Source organism: Triturus cristatus, chromosome 7, assembly GCF_964204655.1.
Source record: "Triturus cristatus chromosome 7, aTriCri1.1, whole genome shotgun sequence".
NCBI classification, from domain to species: Eukaryota; Metazoa; Chordata; class Amphibia; order Caudata; family Salamandridae; genus Triturus; species Triturus cristatus.
Genome location: NC_140590.1, coordinates 317,085,361 through 317,109,310, shown reverse-complemented (window position 1 = coordinate 317,109,310; position 23,950 = coordinate 317,085,361). Strand labels below are relative to the sequence as shown.

The 23,950-nt window shown below is 42.8% G+C and overlaps 1 protein-coding gene across 7 annotated transcripts in view; it reads right to left on the bottom strand.

The window, feature by feature from the left end:
• Nucleotides 1-23,950, bottom strand: part of PPP6R1 (protein phosphatase 6 regulatory subunit 1) — a 1,096,922-nt gene that overhangs the window by 814,133 nt on the left and 258,839 nt on the right. For all 7 annotated transcript variants that reach the window (XM_085616386.1, XM_085616383.1, XM_085616382.1 and 4 more), the window contains exons 5-7: nucleotides 22,598-22,663; nucleotides 21,783-21,895; nucleotides 1,554-1,667 (exon numbers count right to left, since the gene is read on the bottom strand). In XM_085616386.1, the coding sequence (XP_085472512.1) occupies nucleotides 1,554-1,667; nucleotides 21,783-21,895; nucleotides 22,598-22,663 (293 nt within the window). The remainder of the gene's footprint in view (nucleotides 1-1,553; nucleotides 1,668-21,782; nucleotides 21,896-22,597; nucleotides 22,664-23,950) is intronic.

Genomic DNA, 23,950 nt, shown 5'->3' with positions numbered 1-23,950 from the left:
GGGGGCACTCCAGCCACAACGGTCCTAGGACGAATGTAGTGTTCATCATGCACCTCTGCCAATGCTGATCTTCCATACTTATCATGCAGAGAGGAACTGCCACTCCAACTCCAGACCAAGTCAATCAGGTATTGGGGTCTCAGGCTATCCTAAGAGATTGGGCAGAGGGTACAACCACTACTCTATCAACGGGGTAACGTTAGGAAGGAATATAGAGGTATAGAAATCAGACTGCCATGCTTATGCAGTTTATTCTTTTTACCATGTTCACAATGCTGGTCTCTTTGCTTAATCTGCCTAATAATCACAGGTCATTCTTTCTATGTAAGACTTCGATTGTTTCGATAAATGCAATGAAAGCTAGATTAATATTCTTGCTGTGTTTTACCAGGGTCATGCATGAATGAGTAAGCAACGAAAAGGGTAAGATTTGTTTTCACAATTCCCTTGGGGATAAGTGCGTCATGTTCGAGGTTGCAAAAATCACCTGTTACTCCAGAAGGTTTAGGGGTTCAGGTGAGGTACTGTGAGCTAGATAGGGGAGTTGGGCTAACAGTGTCTGATGATGTAGTCCCCGTATTCGGAAATCCTGTTGCCCTAATACGCAGTCCTAAATTTTCTAGTGGGGACCATATAACAGACACGCGGTCTCACCTAGAGGCCTCCTGACCAGGCCCCCGGCTGCCCTGGATGCTCCTTTGCCAGATCAGGTAGGCACAGATTCTCCTGCGGCAGATGCAGAGATCAGAAATAATGCTTCTGCTAACATCTTACCTCATCAAAAGTGTCAACAGGTGTTTAGTCAACATGTATTCTCTTGAATGTTGTCTATCCCATGTAAACAGCATCATTGTATACTACCTCACTCATTTATTCTGGTTTGTTATACATACTATTTATCAAGCTATATAAAAAACAGTTCTTCAGTATGACATTTAGAAATGTCTCGCTGCTCATGTCAGCAATTAATACATTCAGAGATAATTGTTGGAGACCTGTGCGTGTAACTCTCGGTGTGTTAAATGGACACAACTAGACTATAGTTAATCATGCCCTGCTCATTAAATTGATAGCTTCATAATCATGTTAATCTTAACCCTGTCACTATTGAATGACAAAACTAGATTGCTAGATTGTATAATTTCAAGAACATGATTATGCTTTAGGACACCTATAAAAGATCTTTTCAAAAAAGTCCAGTCTTAGTGACCCTCACCCACTCCCTTGCTTCAGACTCTTCACAGAAAACACAACATTAAATGGCTACTTAAAACAAATATACTGTAAACTGTTCAAATATATTTCCCCACAAAGGTACATTTTTAAGTGGTACTGCCAGCTAATCTTTCTCTGCAGACTAAGAAAGCAAATGTACAAGACATATTTATTGATATAACAATAAGGATATAACATTTTATTAATTTCAATTGCTTAAACAGTAACATCAATATATTCTGTGCATAAGCAGTTGCAAATTTAGAAAAACAGATTTGAAAAGGTCTAGTGTAAGAAATTGCATTTGATAAAGCTACATAATATTTCAGTCTACTCACCTCGGTCTACGAGGTTCAAGCAACGTTAGCAAAACCTGTATTCCATTTACAAGCACAGATTCATTTGGCTCTCCATCAAACATGTTGTTAAGTAGTTGACCAATTACCTCATGCCTGAGTAAAGGGGAAAAAAGGAGGAAAATCAAACTGGCTGAAAAACCCAAGGATACATTTCTGGAACAAATAAGCAGCAAAACAAATGTGCGTGTATGAATAGTATGTTCTGCGCAACAGTGTTGGGGCTCAGCATGCATAAGTTGTCTGCTGCAAATATGGACTAGGAAAACCACAGAACGTTCCTAGAAGTGAAAAACAAGATTAGTCTTCATGTTATGAAATAGGATATTTTTATGACAAAGTAGGAGCCCTGTCTAACAAATGCATGCTTTGAACACTTTAACAGGTAACATTTAATCTAGCACAATCTTTCAAAACAATTTTAAAAAAGCACTCTCCTAAAAACAGGAAATGGTTTCATTTTTTAATCAGCGGTATTAGGCTATGGTAATTCTCCTATATACTTACACCAGTCAAACATGCAAGAAAGCCCCCTGTCTGACTTCTAAAGACACCTTTCAACAACTATTTGCAATGAACAGATCTCACATTTGTGAGAGCTAGAGCTATTGGCATTGTAAATGACATTGTCTTTTAGCCATGTGTTTTGGTTTGGAGTGGAGTGGAAATATGTGGGCTGGATTGGAATTGTTAGTTGTGTATTTGTCTGTGGCGGAATTATGTGGTGTGGAGTGGATTTGTGTAGTGGAATTACTTGGCATGGTGTGCAGTGGAATTGTGTAGATAGTAATTATGTGGCATTGAGTTTACTGGAATTATGTGCAGTGGGATTGTGTGCCATGGAGTGTAATTATGTGGAATGGTATGTGTTGTGGAGTGGTATGTAGTGAAATTTAATTATGTGGCGTGATGTGGAATTCTGTGGTATGGATTGTATGTATGTGGAGTGTTGTGCAACTGTGTTGTCGAGTTGAATTATGTGGATTGGTGTTAAATTGTGTTGAATGGAAACGTGTAGAGCTGAATTGTGTGGCGTGGAAGATATAGTTTCTTACCTGTAACTCCAGTTCTCTCGTAGGGGTATTTCCATGATAGTCATAAACGTTTACTAGTCCCGCATGCCTGCGGAGACCCCGGAGGACTTTTTCCAATATAACTTCCTAAGTGCTAAAGTTCACCTTTCTTCAGGAAGGCCTTGAAGTCACCCAAGAAAGTCATAATGCAGCCTATAGGATTAGGCTACAGTGGTCAAAATTCTTTATTTTGAAGGGGCAAAAGGAGAACATCCAAGTAAATATGCATTAATGCACAAATAAGTTTGTACGGTCACAGTAAAAAATCCTTCACAAACCCTTTTGCTATGAAAGATCGATATGAACAAGTGCAGGGCAATGTAACCCATAGTCTGCCATTATAAGTAAAGAAAAAGGAGACTGTCTTTAAGAACTGTGTGACCTCCAATATCCCATCATGCTCAGCTAGAGGCAGTTACCTCAGTTCTTTTGGAAGGCTCTACTAAATGAATAATAGCGGAGCATGAAAGGGTCTGTCCACTCCAACGGGGAGGAGGGAGGGTTGCTTATGACTATCATGGAAATACCCCTATGAGAGAACTGGAGTTACGGGTAAGAAACTATACCTTCTCTCATAGGTGATTTTCATTTATAGTCAAAAGCGTTGGACAGAGTAGCAGACCATGAAGCGGTGATGTAGACGAAAACCAAAGTTAGATGAAAAGTTAAGCAAAGAGATTTCTGAGGTACACCTGTCCCACTTGAGCCTCTACTTTCGCATCTGTGTCAAGGCAGTAGTGTCTAGTGAATGTGTGAACTGATCCAAATGTAGAAACTTTGCAGATGTCTGCCAAGGGAATATTTCTCATCAAGGCAGTCATGGTTGCCTTGCCTCTAGTGGAGTGTGCTTTGAGTTTGTCAGTAAGATTTATTAGCTAGCTGATAACAGCCTATTATGAAAGAGACAATCCACGTGGAATCTGTCGGTTTGGAGTTAGCCAGACCTGCACGACCTGGGCCTCAATTTATGAACTATTGTTATGATTTGCGAATCTATTTGCTTTTTATCCAGGTAGAACTTTAACACTCCCTTTACATCCAGAGAGTGAAGGGCTCTCTCTGCTGGAGAAGATGGCTTTTGAAAGAAAGTGGGTAAAGAGATTGTTTGTTTACATGAAAGTCCGACACAACTTTAGGTAGGAGCCTGGGATGGGTCCGCAACACTACTTTGGAAGAGTGGAAGACTGTGTACGGCTCATGACCACCTGTATCTCACTAACTGAGGCGGTACTCTGACTTTCGTCCATCGAACCACAAGCATCTAAATAGAGCAGCGGACTGCCTCGTAGGCGGACCGGTCAGGCCTTGAAAAATCTACTCGCCCACTAGCAATTGCAAGTAAAATTTTTATCAGGTAAGCTATTTTTAGTTCTTACTAACCCCAACTGGCAAGTGAATGTAGGCTGAAAAGGAGCAGATGTTCTGTTAATTTAGAAAGTGAATGAGCAATAAAGATGCCATTAAATCTTTTTTTTATCTTGACACATTTGCTCTCTGTGTAGGGAAAGAGGTTAAGTGTCAGCTTGTCTTTTAACTGATTGCTGCTTGAAAACGAGGTTTATTTTTAGGACAGGCCTCGGCAGTGCATGCGCTGTGAGCCATGCTGTATTAGAGTACACACTTGAAGCTCCGCCCACTCTCCGCGCATATTTTTCATTGGCTTGTCTTTGTCCTTTGTAAATACTGGCTTCTGATTAACTAATAGGCTTGTTGGTCCCTCCTTAGGACCGCCTTGTACCCTCCCATGGCAACTGGCCCTTTTATTTCACTTGTTACACAGTACGTCTTCTTTAGTCTGTAAGCACTATTTTCTTTAATTCGTTTCTCCTGGTGCAGGTACGACATGGTTTCTGGCAACATCTGAAGAAATAAACCGCGCAAGAATGCTTTCCATCACTACGCAGGGCTCTTCCCTCACAACTCTTACATAGGAGTGAACATTTCAGCCCTGGCAGCCACTTGTACATTCATGAATAAAAATTGCACGCCGCGGCTGGATTTTCTCGATGGTGTCTAGATAGATTGTGCTTATTTCGGTGGAGTGCAGCCAAGCGTTGCTGCGAATATTAACCTGACACCAGCCAAGTTTGTTTTCAGTTGCTGGGGCTCATAGAACAGCCGCAGCGCCAGGCCCAACCCTGGGGAAGGACCACTTTTGTTTTCTGAAATGAAATCTTAAAATTGGCGTGTGCGGTTTCCAGGTCAGTGGGTAGACAGTGGGCCTGGCGAGCTGTCTTTCTCCGAGCGGCACTGCACTTAACTGTAGGCCTGGGCGTAGTTCGCGAAGTAGCAGTTCGCGAAGCTACGCAAAGTGAAGTTCGCACTACGCGAGCTACGCGTAGCACTTCGCAAACTGCGTAGTACCTTGTTCGCACTGTGCCAGATGTCGTTTTCAATGATTGCACAGTGCGGACAAGCAACCGGCACTGTGCAATCATTGAAAATGGCATCTTGCACAGTGTGAGCTGTAGTTTTCTGCTGCTCGAGTAGATTTTTACTCGAGCTTCAGCTTTCTCAACGCGAACTGGTAGTTTCTCATCGCGAGCGGTCGCGAGCATACACGACCACTCGCAATGAGAAACCTGACCTCCTCGCGTTGGGAATCTCGCCGGGAGGTTTATTTTCCATGCTCGCGATCGCCAACTTGCAGTTGCTGATCGCGAACAAGGAAAAAGTCTTGCCGGGATGTTATTTTGCTTGCTCGCGGTCGCCAACTTGACGTTGAGGAACGCGAGCAAGCAAAAAATGACCGCAGCACTACGCAACACTACGCTACGCGTGTTCGCACTGTGCTACGTGCAGTTCGCGTAGTGCGAAGTAGCGCGAACTTCGCAAACTACGCGAGCGTAGCGTAGTGCTTTGCCCAGGCTTACTTAACTGTCCATAATATTAAACCTTTTACCTAAAGCAACAGATGGCATCTCTGTCCTCGACTTGGTATTTCCATGGGGGTGGAGAGGACAGTAGGAGGAGGTTTTGGGCAGAAACCACTCATCAAAACGTATGAGTGCTCCTCAAGTGATTTTTGCAGAGGTGAGCATCAATGCTTAATTTGTGCCAGTGGTTGCACTAATTTTTGTTATCGTATTTAGACCAAGAGCAACGGAAGACAAAGAGAAATATTGGCATGGTGGGGAACGGAGGCTTAAAAAAAGAACCTGTGAGACAGAGATAAAAAAAAAGACATGCACAGTAAGTATGAAGAGCACATGAGGTTCTTTGTATTTTGGAACCCTGACATTTGGCAACACTACGAAAGGCTCCTACGAAAATCTTTGAGCCATTACCGTTTTCCAAATTAAGCACATGATCTGTTCCAATGTAGTCTATTATGTAAAATAAATGCTTCAGTAAAATACCAGATTCAGAGAAATTGAAAATTGGGTTTCATTTATCTACAAAAACGGTATAGCCATGTCTTTTCAAAAATAACTTCCCTTTTGAAACATTGGCTGCGTGGGGGGCAGCGAAGCAAGCTTCTCTCACAGGCAAAGACAAATTAAGGGCAGTAGCCTCACACAAACAAACCCGGCACAGAACTGCATAGGCCAATGCAAGTGGCCCTTCAACATGGCAGGTTTATAAAATTGACAAATTGTTACTATCATGCAAGCTCCCTTTACCCTCACGACATACAGAACACAGAAATCAGTAGTGCAAGATTCCCACAGTTATTTAGCAAAGGGAGAATATGTCATTAAAAATTGACATCAATTGACGCATCTCTATCCAACTCATACAACAGGCCTATCAGCAACTCTGGAAGCTAAACACACATTAGAAATTAATGCATCAAAGTGTCCTTTCTACACATATATTCACAGGACAAATGTTGCCAGACCCTTTTCTGGGGGCAAAATGAGGGGGCACTCGGATATGGGTGCTCAGTTGCTGAGACGGAGGTTCTTTTAGGTCAAGCCTGGGCAGCCCATGCAAGGCTCGCTGCTCATATATTTTTCATTGGCTTGTGTCATTGTCCTTTGTAAATGCTGGCTTTTGATTCGTTAATATGCTTGTTAGTCCCTCCTTAGAACCGCCTTGTCTTCATTTGTAACCTCCCATGAGGACTGGCCCTTTTACTTGGGTTGTTACACAGTGAGTCTTATTTAGTCTGTAAGCACTATTTTCTTTAATGAATTTTTCCTACTACAGGGATGACATGCTTTCCTACAACATTCAGCGCGCTTTCACTTTCCAAACAGCCCAAGACAATGACGGACGCTTCTTTGAATAGGTCTCGCATTTACCAGATTGAGCTATTAGTATTATAAATCACGATGTTTTTTATTTTTGTGTTAATTATCAAAACAGATAAAAGGCATTGTGATTTTCAATGCCAATAACTGTAATTATGACAAATGCGAGACCTATTGCATTGCAAATGCTTGTTCTCTCCTACTAGAGTTAGAGGTTTATGTCAAGTGAGCTGTCTGAAGAGGTCAGTTATTTTTCTCTAACACATATCAGGAATGACAAAAGCAAATTTTTTTGTAATTAAGAAGTGTAACGCAAACAAAATGATAAATAGGAGCAAAACAAACCAGAACACTTTACTTGGTGATGTGCAAATGGCACATATTTGTAGAAGCTCTATTTCCAAACGCTGTTTGTACACTATATATTTTTATCAGTTAATCTACATGTCAGTGGGAAAGTTTGCGGCCATTTCAATGTAAAATCTGCTGATTACAAATTACAGTGTGCCACCACTTCATGCTTTAGTTATGTATTTATTGAAAGGTATAGTTTTTAAAGATGACTTGTGAACGATTCCTGCCCCTGCCCTGATGAAAATGCGGTTAATGAACTAAGAGGCAAGTCAGGGGTCATGTGTATCCTGATGTGGCTAGATTTGTATTGTATATGGAAAGAAAGTTTAGTCTATTAAATCGAACAAAAGAGTTTTTTGTACAGCAGACATGCTGATCTCGTACATTTGAAGGTCATATGTGATAATGAAGAAAATGGTAAATCAATTAATTCAATTATTTGCCCACGATCACATAATTTGAAACCAATTTATGGGTCAAGAGCATAACAAATAAGTTGAGCAGATTTTTTAAGTCACCAGACCAGCAGGTCTAGTGACAGTTTTGATTTTTCGAGGCCTGTCTGTGTTGATTTTATAGCCACACAGAAGGCAGTTATCCTAGTGAGATGCTGAAGTGCTATCTTATGTGTAGGCTCAAAAGGAGGTGGCATGAGATGTGAAAGCACCACGTTAAGTTCCCATGGTGGAGAGGGGCGTCTAATAGGAGGAAAATCCTCCAACTCTTCCAGGAAATTTTTGATAACTGGAACCCTAAAGAAAAAGGTTTGTGAAGGCCAGCCTGCAAAGAAAACGTTATTTCGGCAATTATTGCCATAAAAGCACAATAAAATAGATTTAAAAATACATCATCATAATATAGCTAGTCTATTAAAAATTTAAAAGAAATAAAATAGCATTTTAAAATCATGGTAGCAAAATCAATTAAAATGGCACTGTCCAAATCTCAGCCCTAACTTTTCACTAGACATCTGCGTTTACACCACAAAGCAAAAAGAAATTTGGATATAGCAGCAACAAGAACCGGATGAGTATCATATTTTAATAACCTCTCTAAAATGTCTAATTCCCAAATTCCTACAGAGCTGGAAAACCCATTTAGATCTGGCGGCCTTATATGCGGGACAAAAAATGATCACATGGGTCTCAGTCTCATCTGTCTCGTTACACCCAGGAAATAATAGTTTGTTGGCCCCCGCCCAGTTGTTAGTAAATGCATAGAGAGGGAGCGTCCCGTGTCGGAATTGGAGAAAAAGTTTCTTGGCTAAAAAGGGTTGAATTAGATCAAGAGCTGGCTCCAATTTATAGTCCATTTTAACATCTAGAAACCTAGAGGTTAAACTAGATGTCCATAACACCCTTCTGGTACACATCAGTCGGAATTCTTTTAAAGCGGAGGTTAGTGACGGTTTAGAGATGTCAAGACAAGATTTTTCGGGAGAAGACCACAAATCACTCCTCCCAATTTGACGAAAGGTATCCGAATATAGGACAGCCAAGGGATTTTTTCCGCCCCCCGGATGTGCATAACTGATTCTAGTTCCTCTCTATATACAACCAGCTCAGGGGTACTCCATAGCCTTCGCCAATACAAAAGTGGGCGAGAGGCTATCACTTCAGTGATGGGGAGAATGCCCAGATCCATCCTTAGAGGGACTAAAGGGGTACTTTGAGGGAGACCCAAAAGTTGCCTTAAAAAGTTATTTTCGGTCAGTGCCAGGGTTTTGGTCTGGCAGTGACCCCATAATTCAGCTCCATAAAGGGTGGCACCCCTTGCATGAACTTTATAAATTTCTACAGGGGGGCCAATAACCCTTTCGGCACATCTCCTATGGACTTTTAAAATCCCCCCACTAACTTGAATAAGTTTTAAGTTTGCCTTGGCAATCTGCGGCCCCCAGTCCATTTTATAGTTTATAGTAAGCCCTAAATAATCAAAGACTGGGACCCTCTCTAAAGGCCTTTCATCCATTTTGGGGTGTGGGCAATTTGTGGTATTGGCGTGAAACACCATATACTTTGTTTTCTTTATATTTACCTCGAGATTTCTTTTCTTACAAAACGAGCCAAACTTCTCTAGGACACGTTGCATCCCCATAGGTGTTTTAGATAGGAGCAACGTGTCATCTGCAGACATTAATGCAGGAATTTTACGATTGGCAAGTTATGGGGAGTCTATATCCTTAACTGATAAGAGATCTTCAATTAACCCATTTAGAAAAAGGGAGAAGAGTTGGTGCGAGGACGCAACCTTGTCTCACGCCCTTCTCTACAGAGATCGGAGCAGAAAGTTCCCCTCTATTTCCAAATCTAATTTTGGCAAAATTACCTTTATAGAGGCGTTTTATCTGTTGACAGAGATAAACTGGAGCCCCCATCTCTAACAACAGGTCCCACAGCTGATCTCGGTCTACCAAATCAAAAGCTGATTTGAGATCCACGAAAGTAAGGTAGAGGGAACCACCCTCCAACATGATGGTTTTCCAATAGATTAATTGTAATCTAAACAACTGATCTATAGTTGAAGTTTTAGATCTAAAACCAGCTTGGAGAGGGGTAAGCATGTTATTGTCTTCCATCCAAATCTGGAGTCTTCCCAAGAGAACATATGCAAAGATCTTTTGAGATACATCAATTAGGGTGATAGGCCTATAATTTGCCGGATCTATTGGAGAACCTTTCTTGAAGATGGGAATAATCTCAGCACCCACCCACGTTTTGGGAGGGGACAGGCCAAGAAGAATTGCATTAAAAAGAGACCACAGGTATGGAATCCAGACTACCTGGTCAGTTTTGAATAGATCTCCTGGGACTCTGTCCAAACCAGGTGCCTTATTGGGCAAGACTTTGGCCAGGGCCATTCTCACCTTAGACAAGGAGCAAAGAGGAATGTCTGTAGGTGGAACATAAGTAGAATGAATTACTGGCAGCCCAATTACAGCTGTTCCTTTTTGGGACTTTGAGTATAACACTTGGAAATGATCTCGCCAGATTTCCTCCCCAAGGTTCGGCTCAATTGCATTCTTACCAACGGTGTTGCCTGTCTTCACCAAATTCCAAAACCCTCTGGGGTCCCTAGCGTCCAATGCTTTCTTGATGGCCTGCCACCTATTAATTTCCCATTCAGATTTTGCTTGTAGTAGGAGTTTCTTAAAAAAGCCCTTGCCTCCCTGATACGTGAGATGTCACCCTCACGTAATTGACTCAACAGAGCTTTCCTTGCATCTCTGCAAGCCCTATTATACCAGGGACTAACTCCTCTTTGTTCTTCTCTTTTTTGGGTTGAGATAGTATAGAAAAACTCACCCAGGGTTTCAACCAAATCCTGGTGGTTGTCCCCCAACTCCACTAAAGAGTCAGTACCACCACATCTATCTGTAATAGAGCTGGCCTTCACCAAAAAGGGTATTATAGATTTATACAGTGCAGCCTTTGCCTCCGGTGTTTGTGAGAAAGTTCCCCATCGGATTCTTCTACCTCCCTCTGCTACCAATAAATTAGAGGGGGGTGCGCTAGACTCAGATTGCCCTGCTCTCATTTGATGCCAATCCAGAGTAACAACCAGCGGATTGTGATCGCTTTCAAGACAGGACTGTACCAGGAAATTCACTATCCTATGCTGGGTCATGATGCTGAAAAAGCATCCCCTGCAGGATATTGATCAGGGAACCCCACCACTGGAGTGACCTGATGGCATGAATCTCTAGGGTGATCTATCTCTCCAGGTCCCAGATAAGTGGTCCCACTGATCCTCCAAACACTTCTGGAGAGGGCACATGAAGAGGCGAGCGTTTGGAGTCCATAAGATGCAGGAGGCTATTGAGCTGAGGAATGAGGAGACTATGCGGACAGGTGGATGGTACATCCCTTGGAGGATGTGACATTTCTGGAGAATGGATAAGCATCATTCCTCCGAAGGAAACACCCTTACATGCAGTGTGTTGATGGTAGCTCCTAAATAGTGCAACTTCTGGACTGGTGTTCACGTGGACTTGTGAAAATTACCATGAAGACTCAACTGATGGAGAAGATCGCCAAGTCCATTTGAAATGCAATTGGGCTACTGGGAAGGGGGACGCTTTGAAAAGCCAGTCCTCCAGGTAAGGAGAGACAAAGATTCTGTGTTTTCGAAGATATTTTGCCACCAACGCCATGCATTTGGAAAACATCCAGGGTGCTGACTTGAGACCAAACGGTAGGACAGCGTATTGGTACTGGTTTTGCCCCACGACGAATCTGAGGAATTTCCAAAGTTTCTTTGCAATGAGAACATGAAAATGGGCATTGTGGTGGTCGATGGAGCAAAGCCGGTCTCCCTGGTAAAGCTGAGGGTATATTTGGTGTAAAGGCAGCATCCTGAACTTTTCCTTACAAATTCATTTGTTTGAAATTCTGAGGTTGAGAAATGGTCTGAACTCTTGTTTGCCATTCTTCGACACGAGGAAGTACCAGGAGTACATACCCTTTTCCCGTTGACTTTGGGGGAACGGATTCCAACGCTTTCTTGTGACACAGTATTGACTTAGTCCTTTAGAAAGGTGTGGAGGGATGTCGATTACTTTGGTGGAATAGATGGTGGTGGGGCAGTACATCTGAGACGACAGCCATTTTTGACAATATTCAAGACCCAGGCTTCAGTTATGCGTTGCCACTCTGCCAGGTAATTTGAAACGCTTCCCACCCCTAGCGGAGTGAGAAACGAAAGAGGGGGAAGAAAGGATTCAGGGTTGTGATGCTGTTGGTTGTCGGAACCGCTTGGTTAGCATGTTTTGCAGCACGTCCCTTCTGCTGCTTGCAGGGAGGATGTTAGAACCTTTGGTACTGTTGCGATCTCTCGGTCTGCCACTGAGGGGTTTGAAAACTCTGAAGCAATGCAAAGGTGGTAGGGCCGGTACGAGCTGCGCTGGTCTTTTGATTTCTAAAGCCCTACAGCTTTCAAAGTATCCAACTCTGTCGTCATCCTTGCCATTTCGTCATCAGCATGCGAGCTGAACCCGAAAAGGGCAAGTTCTGAATACGCAACTGAGCGTCAGCCTTTAGTGAAGTCAGAGCCATGCTTGTCTGCATAAGGAGACCACGTGGCAATAACTTTGGGCAGCCAGGACAGAGAATCCGCTGCCGCACTGATGATCTGGTTAGAGACCATGGTTCCTTCCTGGATGATTTCCTCTGGGTGTTCCTTTGAAGGTAATCCACGAAGTGGAGAATGGAATCCCACAAGGCTTGGTCGAGATGGCCCAACAATTCTAAACCGGAGGAGACGTGAGATTTATGGGCAACTAAAATCACCACTAAGTCCGGTGGAGGGTCTGCGCGCAGAAACAGCGGATCTTGCTCTGGGGGGAGATATTTCTTCTGGAGCCTGGAGGGTGCAGACTTTGCAACAGCTGGAGCAAGAACAATCCCATGTCTGACTCAAGAAGACCCAGCACTAGTGGAAGTGGAGGTCCTGAGGCCATGCATTGGTGGAGTGTTTCAAAGATCGTCGATGGTATTAGAACCACCATTGGTATATTCGATTTAGCTGCACCTCCTCTAACAAGAACCTCCTGAAAGGTGTTGATGTCATCAATTGGTAAGAACGGGGTTGAGGAGAGTCCGAAAAGGTAGGAGAATAGTTCCTGGTAGAAGAGGACGTATCCCCATGGTGATGACGGTGGGAATGCAATTTTTATCTGTGGTAAGATCTGTGATGGGAATGAGTGTGGTTATCTAGTAGGAGAACGCATAGATGGATGACAGAGAGCGTGGACGTGTCCTTGAGCGCAATCTCCTGGGAACTGGAGTGTTAGGCGTCTGCGGCACCAGAGGTGGAATGATATGTGCCAGTAGACCTGGTGGCGGCAAAACTGGAGGCTATGGGAACACAGGAGGTCGTGGCAAAGAAGCTGGCAGAGCAGGAGAGCCAAGAGGAGAAGATACCGGCATAGGAGAAGATACCTGTATAGGAGAAGATGGTACTTCAACAAGAGATGGAGACCTGGAGCGAGAATCCAATGAGGAATAGATTCTCCTTCTTTAGGGTTTCCGAGGCCTACGACGTCGACCTCTGTAGTCGTCAACTAGCTTTTGATGTTGATTGGCTTCTGGATGTCGACTCCTGTCGTCATCGTCTCGATGACAAACAGTTTGACGTCAACCACTCCCATTGACAAACTCTCAACATCAAGCATCTACCTCTTGCTGATGGCGAGTTGGAGTCCCTGGACGTCAATGCATCTCCTGATGTCAGGAGGTGGAGTGAATAAGGTCTCAACGTCGTTAGAGTGCGTCCTGCCGTCAAGCGTATACGTTTATACAGCATAAAGTCAGTCACTGACAGTGAGCATGTCGGCACCTCACCACATCTAGTCGCTGGCCAGGACCGATAGCCTTTTCTTCATGAAACACGCCTTCCAGATCCATGACCACTGGAAGCTAAGGGAAGAGCTCTGGTGGAAGAATTACCTCCCCCTCGCTCAGAGGTCCCACTGGCTTCTTGCAGTCTTCGTTCTTCCTTTACTTGACGGCAATTTTCTTCTCTGTCACAGGAGGCAAGAAGATGTGAAGCTGGTAGACAGATGAGAAAGATCTCATGGGGGTTCTGTTTTTGCCTTTTTCCTGCCACAGGGAGGGTATTCGTCGAATAATGAGGCATGTTAATCTGAAAAATGCCTTTTTTACGGTCAGGAAAACACTTCCCTCAATAGAGGCACAAAAGAGGTCTAGTGAAGCAACAATTACTGAAATTTAAAGCTATATTTTGAAGAGCAAACCTAAAACAGTTGATTTAGATTCCAAGGGTCCTGTCAGCAGAAGCCGGAAAAAAGAAGTGAGGTAACTGCCTCGGGCTGAGCATATTGGGATATTGGAGGTCACACAGTTCTTAAAGACACTTTCTCCTTTTTCTTTACTTATAATGGTAGCCTATGGGCCACATTGCCTTGCACTTCATCTCTGTTCTCTCATAGCAAAAGGGTTTGTGAAGAAACTTTTACTGTGACTGTACAAATTGTTTATGAATTTGGTGCATATTTCCTTGGAGGTTCTCCTTTTGCCCCTTCAAGATGAAGAAGTTTAACCACTGTAGCATAATCCTATAGGCTGCATTATGACTAAATGACTTTAAGGCCTTCCTGAAGAAAGGCAAACTTCAGCACTTAAGAAGATATACTGGAAAAAGAGCTACTGGGTCCCCGCAGGCGGGCGTGACTAATCAACACTTAGGACTATACATGGAAATACCCTACGGGAGAAATGTGTGGTGTTGAGTGAAATTATGCTGATTGGAATTGTGTGGCATGGTGTGGAGTGTATTTGTGAGGATTGTGTTACCAAGTTTAAAAATTATGAAGCTTAATAACAAAGAAAGCCGTCCTTCGATTGCGCACAAATTCATAGGGTGCTTGTGTAGTAGTGATGCTGGTGACATTCTTTGAAAAGTCCAACAATTAAAAATAGCTCATGCCTTCCTTTCACGGCAGATAAAACACAGGTGATATAATGGCTGCCTTTGACAAAATAGAAGCAGAGCACATAGCAGCTGAGTATTACTTAAAACTGAAGCCTAGACTCTTTAGAGAAATGACCGTCCTCACTTTCTCTCCGCTTGTCTAGCAGACTTCCTCCTTTATGACCTCTGTTAAACCATCTCTTGCAGAAATTTCTTGCCAAAACACTGTAAAGTGAATGTTTTTGAGTAAAGTGGTTACTTATTCCCCTTAACACAACATACATGGCTAACTTGCCATCTGAGTTTTCCTGGCAACAAGAACGGCTAACAAAATCTCAGACATATCTTCTAGCATTAAACTATGTTCGTTTTTTATGGAAGACAGGCCTGCAGGACTATATCCCTTCTGGACAGGCTCTGGTAGGCCATTTGTAAATTAAACCAGGAAATGATCAGACCATGTACATGCCACATAATTTGGCTTTCCCTTGCTGCACAATTCCAGTGGCAATGCACATACCTCCTTCACACATTTTCATATAAAAGAGTAACTCCAGTTTACACACACACATGACTATCGCTCTGCAAAGAGGATAACGATTGACTGAGCAAGTAGTCTGAACACGTTATGACTCGCTGAGATGCAAAGTGAGACATTTCACCATCAGAGCCCTCAATCGAGCCCTATTACGAATACACCCCTTCAACCTGAACTTCCCTGGACACCTTGAGGAGACTCCTTTCTCAATTGGTACTATACAAGAGTCCTGGGTTTAATGGAGAAAAAAAAACTACAAATACATCCAGAATAAAGACATACTCTAAGGGTACACAAGATGAAGAAAAACAGGTAAACAAATTAGGACTGCTTCAATGACATGGATTACCTAAAGGATTACGGTGATTAGTGTTTTTTCCCAGCAAAGCCAAAGTTGTGAATATAGAGCCCTCTAGGGACCCGTTCTAAGTCAGACCTGGCAGGGTCAATCCCTTGTAAACCTTGCTGGAACCTTCCCTTAAAATAATAACAAGCACTGGCATAGCCAATAGGTCTTGCCTTTGGGACCTTATAAGTGTTTAGCCATGCAGCACATTTTCCTGGGTGTTGTACTGCCAGGAATTGAAGAGCTATACAACTGCTACACACTAGTTCAAGTAGTCGGATTTAGAAATATATGCTTGCATTAGTAAACATTTATGTACGCATTGTAAGGCACTTTAAAGCACAAAGACAAGTGCCTCGATGCAATTCAACAGACCTATACCATTCTTTATGCGACCATCATAAAGCCGTTTCCTTAACAAATGTTACAAATAATCCAAGTCTGAGCCTCGCAATGAACAGCTGCATTCACGCTGAAGCCAATGACCACAGATCACAAGAATAAAAGTCTGGGTCTTTTGAGTTATACTTCATATAAATGGACAGAAATCATCAGGCCTTATTAAAAATATTTAGAATAAAAACCATTTTAAACATCTGTGTGTGCACGTGTTGAGTCCGTGTGGCTTTTCTTGAATACTGCAACTTTAAGGTAAACTTTTAATATTTTAGTTATCAGGAATAATCATGGAATACCTTCATTTGAGAAGATCATCATACATGTTCAGGTGAAAAACCTGCGCAACCCCTTGATGGGAGCGAGTACGCCAGGTTTTAATTATGACAACAATGATGACTTGTGTTAACACACAGGCCCAGGAGGACAAATGCAGTGTGTCTGCGTCAAAACTAAGACCAGTGACTCAGACTTACAGAAGATACGAGGGGTGATGTCAGTGAAGTCAGCTTATACATTCATAAGATAGTTTTGTGCCACTGGTACATCAAGCGTAGACACCTTGGACAACACTAAAGAAAACAAACCATGCCTTCTGGGAGTACGAGTTTGGGTAAAGTTTAATTAAATAACATACATGTGCAAGATATGTGAAAGAACAGCCCAGGATTCGTAAAATGGTACGCCACTAACGTGAAAGCATCAGGGCCCCCCTCACATCCCCCCAGAAAAATAGAGCTCTAGCCATTTTTGATGCTTGCTTGCTTTAACAAGGCCTTATATCTCTTATGCCATTATTGGGTTAAAGTGCAAAGCATTTGAGGCTTACGTAAGTCTCAGCTTCCAGTGAAAGGCAGCTTCAAGATGTACTGAAGCGACTGCAGACCTCCCCTGGAGGCAGCTATTTGAACGTCTCTACGCGAACATTAAAAGCACTGAAATTAAATGTTCTATCATATACAGGCCCAACCAATGCAGTATAAACACCCAACGTTCAATTTCAATCCTCATAAGGAAGGGTGCCAGCAGCGCACCAGGGCATCCGAGCAAGCACCACCTTAAAACCAGGCAAGCAGCATAATAATAACTACATTACTACAGTGAAAGACAGAAAAAGAAGTGGGGAGACCACCTCCGCCTACCATGCCAAAATGAAACGTGGAGCACCACACTTGCCCCTCTATTTACCTTTGGTAGGGGGAGACAGAAGCGGGAAGAAACGATGTGCTTCACTCCCCTAGATCCGTAGCACGAGCAGGAGGTGGGGCACAGGCGTACACGGATTCAGATTTATGTTCCATCTCGGAGGGGTGGAGGGGGCGGTCAAACACGGCATCAGAAACACGCCTAACAAAGAACAGTGTCCCGTGAGCAGTGCGCGCGCGCTGTAAGCAAGAAAAAAAATGAGGAATGCAGCTGCCACCCTGCGCGCCGCTGCTCGCTCCTGCAAGCAAAACGCTGTGGGAGTGAACCTTTGCCAAAGAGGTGGGACATGCGCCACCCTTTAGCCATTTGCAGGCTACGATAACAAAATAACACAGACAACAACCAACCCAATGCGTGGGGGGAGTCAGACCCACACAAAGTAGTTTTGAGTGCTTACAAGAAGACTCGCAGAGCAGCGCATGCGCGCTGGCTCAGGCTCGACCTAAAAAACGCAGTTAATCACGTCAATGCATGCATTAACAGTAAAATCCACAGTGCTGTGGTAGTTCCAGAAGGCTGAATCATACTGGAGTGTGCAATCGCCCCCCTGCACGGACACCTAAGTGGCGGGTGAAAAACTGGGGGGGTCGAGACGTTTGCAAGAAGGGCATAGCTGCCAGGAACGGATGGAGGGAGGGCTGGTGTCTGTGTGGAAACAATCGCCTCTGGGCCTTTTCAAGACAGGGCAGCTCAGATAGGGAGAAGATTCCCCATGAATGATCTTAGATAAGCTATTATAGGTCTTAAAAGTCAAGAAAAATAAACAAAAGAACCAGTCCCGATGAACTTTGGTAAATTAGTAGGCTGGTCCAGCCTCGCCGCAACCCGCTACTTTCACATGTAATTAACTTGCGCCTTCCCTCCCCCTTCAGCCAGGGAGCACCTTCCAGCTGTGACAGTCACCTGGGGTGTGGGTGAGGGTGATAAACGGCAGCATCAGCACTTTAATGAGCACAATAGCGCATTGTGACTGAGATGTAATCCTTGCAAGAGTCTAGCTACCCAACGCTCGTGCATCTTATGCAGTCCAGTTTCTACCCATAGATTCTAGGACTTGTAGTGCAGAAGATAAACTTTAAGAACGTGCCACGCTACTTGACCTGCAAAACGACCTATCCAAATGCAGGTCTAATCCTATGCGGTTTTCTATATTGAATAAGCATTTGCAATGCAATAGGTCTGGCATCTATTGGCATTGTTAAAGTCAATGCCTTTTATTCATGTGTTGTTTTTAAAACCGATAAATAAGGCATCATCATTTACAATTCCAATAGCTTAAACTCCTATTACACACAAAATACGTTCAGCGCCCGTGCTATAAAAATTAATAAAAAGCGTTCGGAGAGAGCATGACCTGCCTGCAGCAGCAGGCAGGACAAAGCGATTTGAGAAAATAGTGTTTGGAGGTTGGAATTAAAGTCTACGAAGTAAACAACACACGTAACAGGGGGTGTCGCCATGGGAGGTTACAAAATGAGACAAGACGGTACTAAGGAGGGACTACTAAACGCATTGACTAATGAACAGCCACAGTTTACAGTGGACAATGACACAAGCCAATGAAAAAGATGGGCAGAGAGTGTGCGGCGCGACAAGTACCTACCTGAATACTGCATGCCTCGAAGTGCATTGCATGCGCTGCCCAGGCACGGCCAAATAAAGACGCAAAAACGAAAGTAGCACTTCACGGGTAAACTCTATAAAGTGGCGCTAATGTGTAACACGACCCCAGGACAGAGTAATGTGCCTTTAATGAGGGGTGTCAGAAAAGGTTCTAAAGGAAATGAGAGGCAGAGTGAACAAGACCATTCTGTATGTTTCAATGTATGTACAGAAGTAGGAAGATGCCCACTCCTTTAAGGCATACAGAGAGGGAGTGATAAAGCCATAGAGCCTCTTCTCTCTGGGCCTAGAGGATGCTTTCCCGGCTACTGCCTGTGATGCACCTCTTCTGTGTACGTGTTAATGTAGCATGAGAAACCCTTTACACTACACACCTACAGAAACTACTGGCTTTGCCAACGTTTGGCAATATATAGTGATCAGCTCAGGGGCACCTGTACTGTCAATTTTTCAAAGCAAGCAAGAGAGCTGCTGTACCATGCACGCCTCATGCCCCATCCCACTTACAATAAACAGAACATTTATAAACAGCTCGGATGGATTGACATTGGCAGAAGCTGTTGGGTACCGTCTAGAACATTTAAACTGGTACTGCTCTTTACCAGCACTTAGAAGCATGGCTGAAATGCTTTTAGGTCAAAGTCCTGGTCAAAAGACTTGCACTTGTTAACGGGGCTCATATGTTTTTTAGATTCCTTGAGACTCAGGCAAAAAAGTAGGGGGTTGGTAACAAGTAATAGACCGTAGCCGCGCACGCAAGCAAGCTGATTTTTCAAAGAAGAGGCTGTGGGGATGGTATCCCTATCCTCCCCCTCTACACATAGTTCTGAAACGTTTGTTAGGGGCGATAAGCCGCAGACAACTTGAATTGTGACATGGCTCCTTGTATCTTGGTGGTGGGGACACAATGCTAAAGTAAACACATTTAAACAAGCAGTGTTTAGGGTGCGGCACCACAGGCTGTCACTGGGTGTCCCATGGGACCTCTTTAGGACACAAATGGTACTGCACCCTGCAACATAACTAGGCAAAACATGTGGCAGAGCGTTGAGAGCTGCCAATTGGCGAGATGAATATCCTGGTTAGAGTCTGCTGTCAGGGGTGGTCAATGGGCTAATTGTTAATTTCCCCGAGTGTACTATATAAATTAAAAGTTTGTGAAGTAACCAAAAAAATGTGCAGTGGCCTCGGAGGACTGATGGGGGCCTGCTAAGGGCGTTTGTACAGTAACAAAAAAACGAGCAGTGGCCTTGGAGGGGTGGTGGGGGGCCTGCAAGGAGTGTTGTAGGAGGAGTGACAGGGAGATCAAGGGATAGGAAGCTAGAAGCTGTGGGAGGGGTGAGGGGAGGCACTGGAGCTAAAGCAACGACAAGCAAATGATGCAATAGAAGTTTCACTGTACAAGTAAACAGGGCAGTTAACAGGCAACGAGGCAGGCCAACTAAAAACGTTTTATTTTTATGTTTTTATAGAGTTCTCTTTAAGTATAAATAACCTGAACAGTGAGAACCGATGTAAGAGGGCCAGTCCTCACAGAAGAATACAAAATTCCAAAAGAAGGGACTACTAAGTGTATACACAAATAAAAACCCAGCATTTCTAAAGGACAGCAACAGGAACCAATGAAAAAGAGGGCAATTTTTTCAAGCCCATATCCCACATACAGCATGTCTCGAAGAGACAGCGCAAGCGCTGCCTAGGCAAGACCTAAAAACTAATAGCCATATGCACCATCTCTATTCACAAACCAGGGGTGGGATATCATCCCCATTCATAAAATAAGATTGTGTATCTGCAACTGGTTTGAGAATGGGAATGCAAGGATAGGGTCTCCCTGGCTCAGAGAAACTTAAGTTACTTTAAAAACAAATCACAGGACTCTGGTAGCTGAAGGTAGGGCTTGCTCAGTCCCCGGGTAGACCATAAAAGGTAATAGGATGAAGTCACTCAGAGGTTAGAGCAGACTTCTGCTTTGGGACTCCCTGACACACGATGTGTGGTGGAAATCTGAGATATGGTGGCCTCTAGGGGAAGAAGGATAGCAGGGACTTTCACCTAGTTGGCTGGAGTACGGATTGCTTCAAATGAGGTGGATGTGCACTATTGTTGAGGCCTAAGGAAATTTCAACACAGTTTACTGCTATTTAAGACTACCGGGAATTCCCAACCTGACGACGGGGAACGATTAAAGCATGTTAATAATGAAAGATTCATTGCTGGACAACAAAGAGTCATATCTGTGCAGTGGAATGCAATCACAGTAACTAAGAGAGTGTTCTACCAGTCATTTTATTCTGTGAGCCGATTCTAGAATTAAGTCTGTAAGGAATTTAGAATTTTGGAAAGTGAGCTACAGAGCACTACAGTAAAAACAAGGAATTTGACCTTCGTGCTTGTGTAATAAATGAGTAAAGATAAATGTTAAAAGAACACCTTATTGCACAACATTTATTTTCACTAGCATGGCAGATATGCACATGTGCACACACAGAAAATAAATATACATGTTGATACAGTTGTTGAGTACGGGGAAGGCCCAAGGCTCAATTGAGGGAAAGGCTTAACTGGGTCACCCTGTTCTGCCTGTCAAATGATAATAAAGGTTTCCTTAATATTTTTAAACGTGTTAGGGGATCCTGCGGGGCACGGGGTAAAAGTTCTGATGGTTATGAATAACTAGGATGATCTAATGATGTAGAAACAATAAGATTCATTTGAAATACACTTTTTGCTTGTGTAGGTTGGATTCTTTGACTTGATTAGGATAAGTATTGGGCAGAACCAGTAGCAGTCCTGCTTGATAACACCACAGAAAGCAGACAAAATTAGCCTAATGATTAGTCAAAACAACGTATACTATATTGCTAATACTATTCTGCATGATGTCACACTAACAGATTGCCTTCCAGCATTACAAAACCTTCTTGATGTGAAGTTAAGAGAAACATTCAGATATGGCAAGAACTGGAAAATATCCCAAGAATGCTAGAGGACACTGTACTAAATATTTTATGCTGCTAAGATTTTCTCCACCTGGCTCGTACTCACTTTTCGAGTGTGCACAAAAGTTGATCGGGCTCTGGGTTTTCCTGCATCTGAATCGAATGCTCACGGCTAAGGCGTATGATATCACACAGTGACTGCGATGCGTTGGAGTGTTGCTGAGAAAAGAATAAGAGAAGTCTTCATTAGCAAGGTTGCAAGACAGGCAATGTGGAGGTGTTTGGAAGTCTACGCAAGGGAATCTTTCTGCACGCACACTCAGAAATACATGCATTTCAAAAACATCGATAGAATAGGTACAATTCTTCAGTACAATCAAAAGGCTCATTCGGGACACACCTTTTCCTAATGGATACTCGAGGCTCTCACAATTTCCACCTTTAATACCAAGTTCAAATGACATTTCAAAAACACTTAATCAAAATTTTTGCAGACGGCAGCAGCTGATACTGAATTGAGGATTCTTTAATGCATTCAAAGAAGACTTTTTTCTTGGGAAATGTCATGCCTGGAACGAGTGCAACTCAGATCAACTCACATTAAAGTGGATTTGAGAGCAGAAAAAGAACAACCGGAAACTAAGTGGCTGCTTCACTCTAAGAACTACTAATGTTTTCTCAGATTAATGAATGGTATATATATATATATATTTTTTTTTTTAAAGAGTTCATGAAAACCGGCCATTGACACAAATGGGCCCCTATTTAATGTAGTTCGGTTTCCAGGTTGCCACGGTCAGTGTATTTCATTAACAATTTGGTAATTATCAGCTTGCTTTGTTAGGTTTGATAACAAGCATAGACTTGAACGGAAAAACTCCCAGATTATTTCCTTTTGTAATGATTAACAAATATGCTTACGCTGTCATCCCTGGAAGGGTGAACCATTTCAATCAATCGCTGTACAATTTTCTCTTCATTGAGCCACTGTAAAAACAAAAATAGAGGAGTGAGCAGACCAATACACAGCAAGCAACAACAATGATTACTGCAGGGCGGCTACACGGATCTGAGGTACTGAAGTGGTAAATGTTATTTCATAGTATAAATAGTGGTGTGATCTGGTCAGTGGACAACAGCTGGAGGTGCGTCCTTGCGGGTAAGCAAAGGTTACTTGTAATCTTTCTACTAAATCACAAGAATCGTCATTAAAGTCAACAGTTAAATTACCACAATAAGTGCAGGATTACCAAGTATGTAACAAGAAAAATTAAATCACTCCAATGTAATTCATGTTTTTTTTCTTCTTCAAATGAAGACAAAAATATTATTTGGAACATAATCAGAATGATAATCCCTCAAATAGTGCATCATTTGAAAAGGGGAACAATAGAAACAACAGATTGGCGGATCTTTAAAAGTAACACTGCACAATTATTTTAAGAAGCAATTCCTGTATCCTACATTGCCATGTCATAGTAAACGATATATATTCATTTTTATGGACAGCAAGACTAAGCACTCTCAAAAGAGGCATCACATTAAATCTGCAGGGAGGAGATTATGACTTCATTAAACATTCATATAATGGGGAACTAGAAATCCAAGGACATATCTCTTCTTACTTCATCATGGAATCTTTATCAACAGTCAAACATGGAACATCACAACACGTTCCTCCTCAATAACAGTACCAGTGTTAAGAATAAATCACCTGACAACAGACAACTGGAGCCATCAGTCACAGAGGAGACAAAGCAGAATGACCCACATGGGTGTCTGCCTTTGAATATTAATCAAGACAGTAAGGTATGGTAACATTTCAAATAGATTTCCGAGTGGTAATTTGGCATATGTCTGACATTGGTACATTCATCAACAAAGCCACAGAGGCAGGACGTCCCCATGTAGAGTATTTGGTCTCTCAGGAAACGGCATAAAATTATACATGGAAGAGTCTATAATGCAACTGATTGCTTGGCTGTGGTTAAAACCAGGGTGATAAGGTCAGAACACAAACATATCGCTCCTCTTCAGAGGAAGGATTTTGAAAGAAAGTTTAAAAAAAAAAATAGTTAAGATTTACATGAAATCGAAAAATATGCATGGTATTACATAAATCAATAAAACAACCTTATTTCTATGTATGGGTGAATTCCACAACATTTAAGGGCTGGGGTAACAGACACTAGGAGTACAACTTTATAAGAAACCTGTTTCAGCAATGCCTTGTGAAAAGGTTCATTTGGCAAAGAGATTTATTAAGGCGCCATG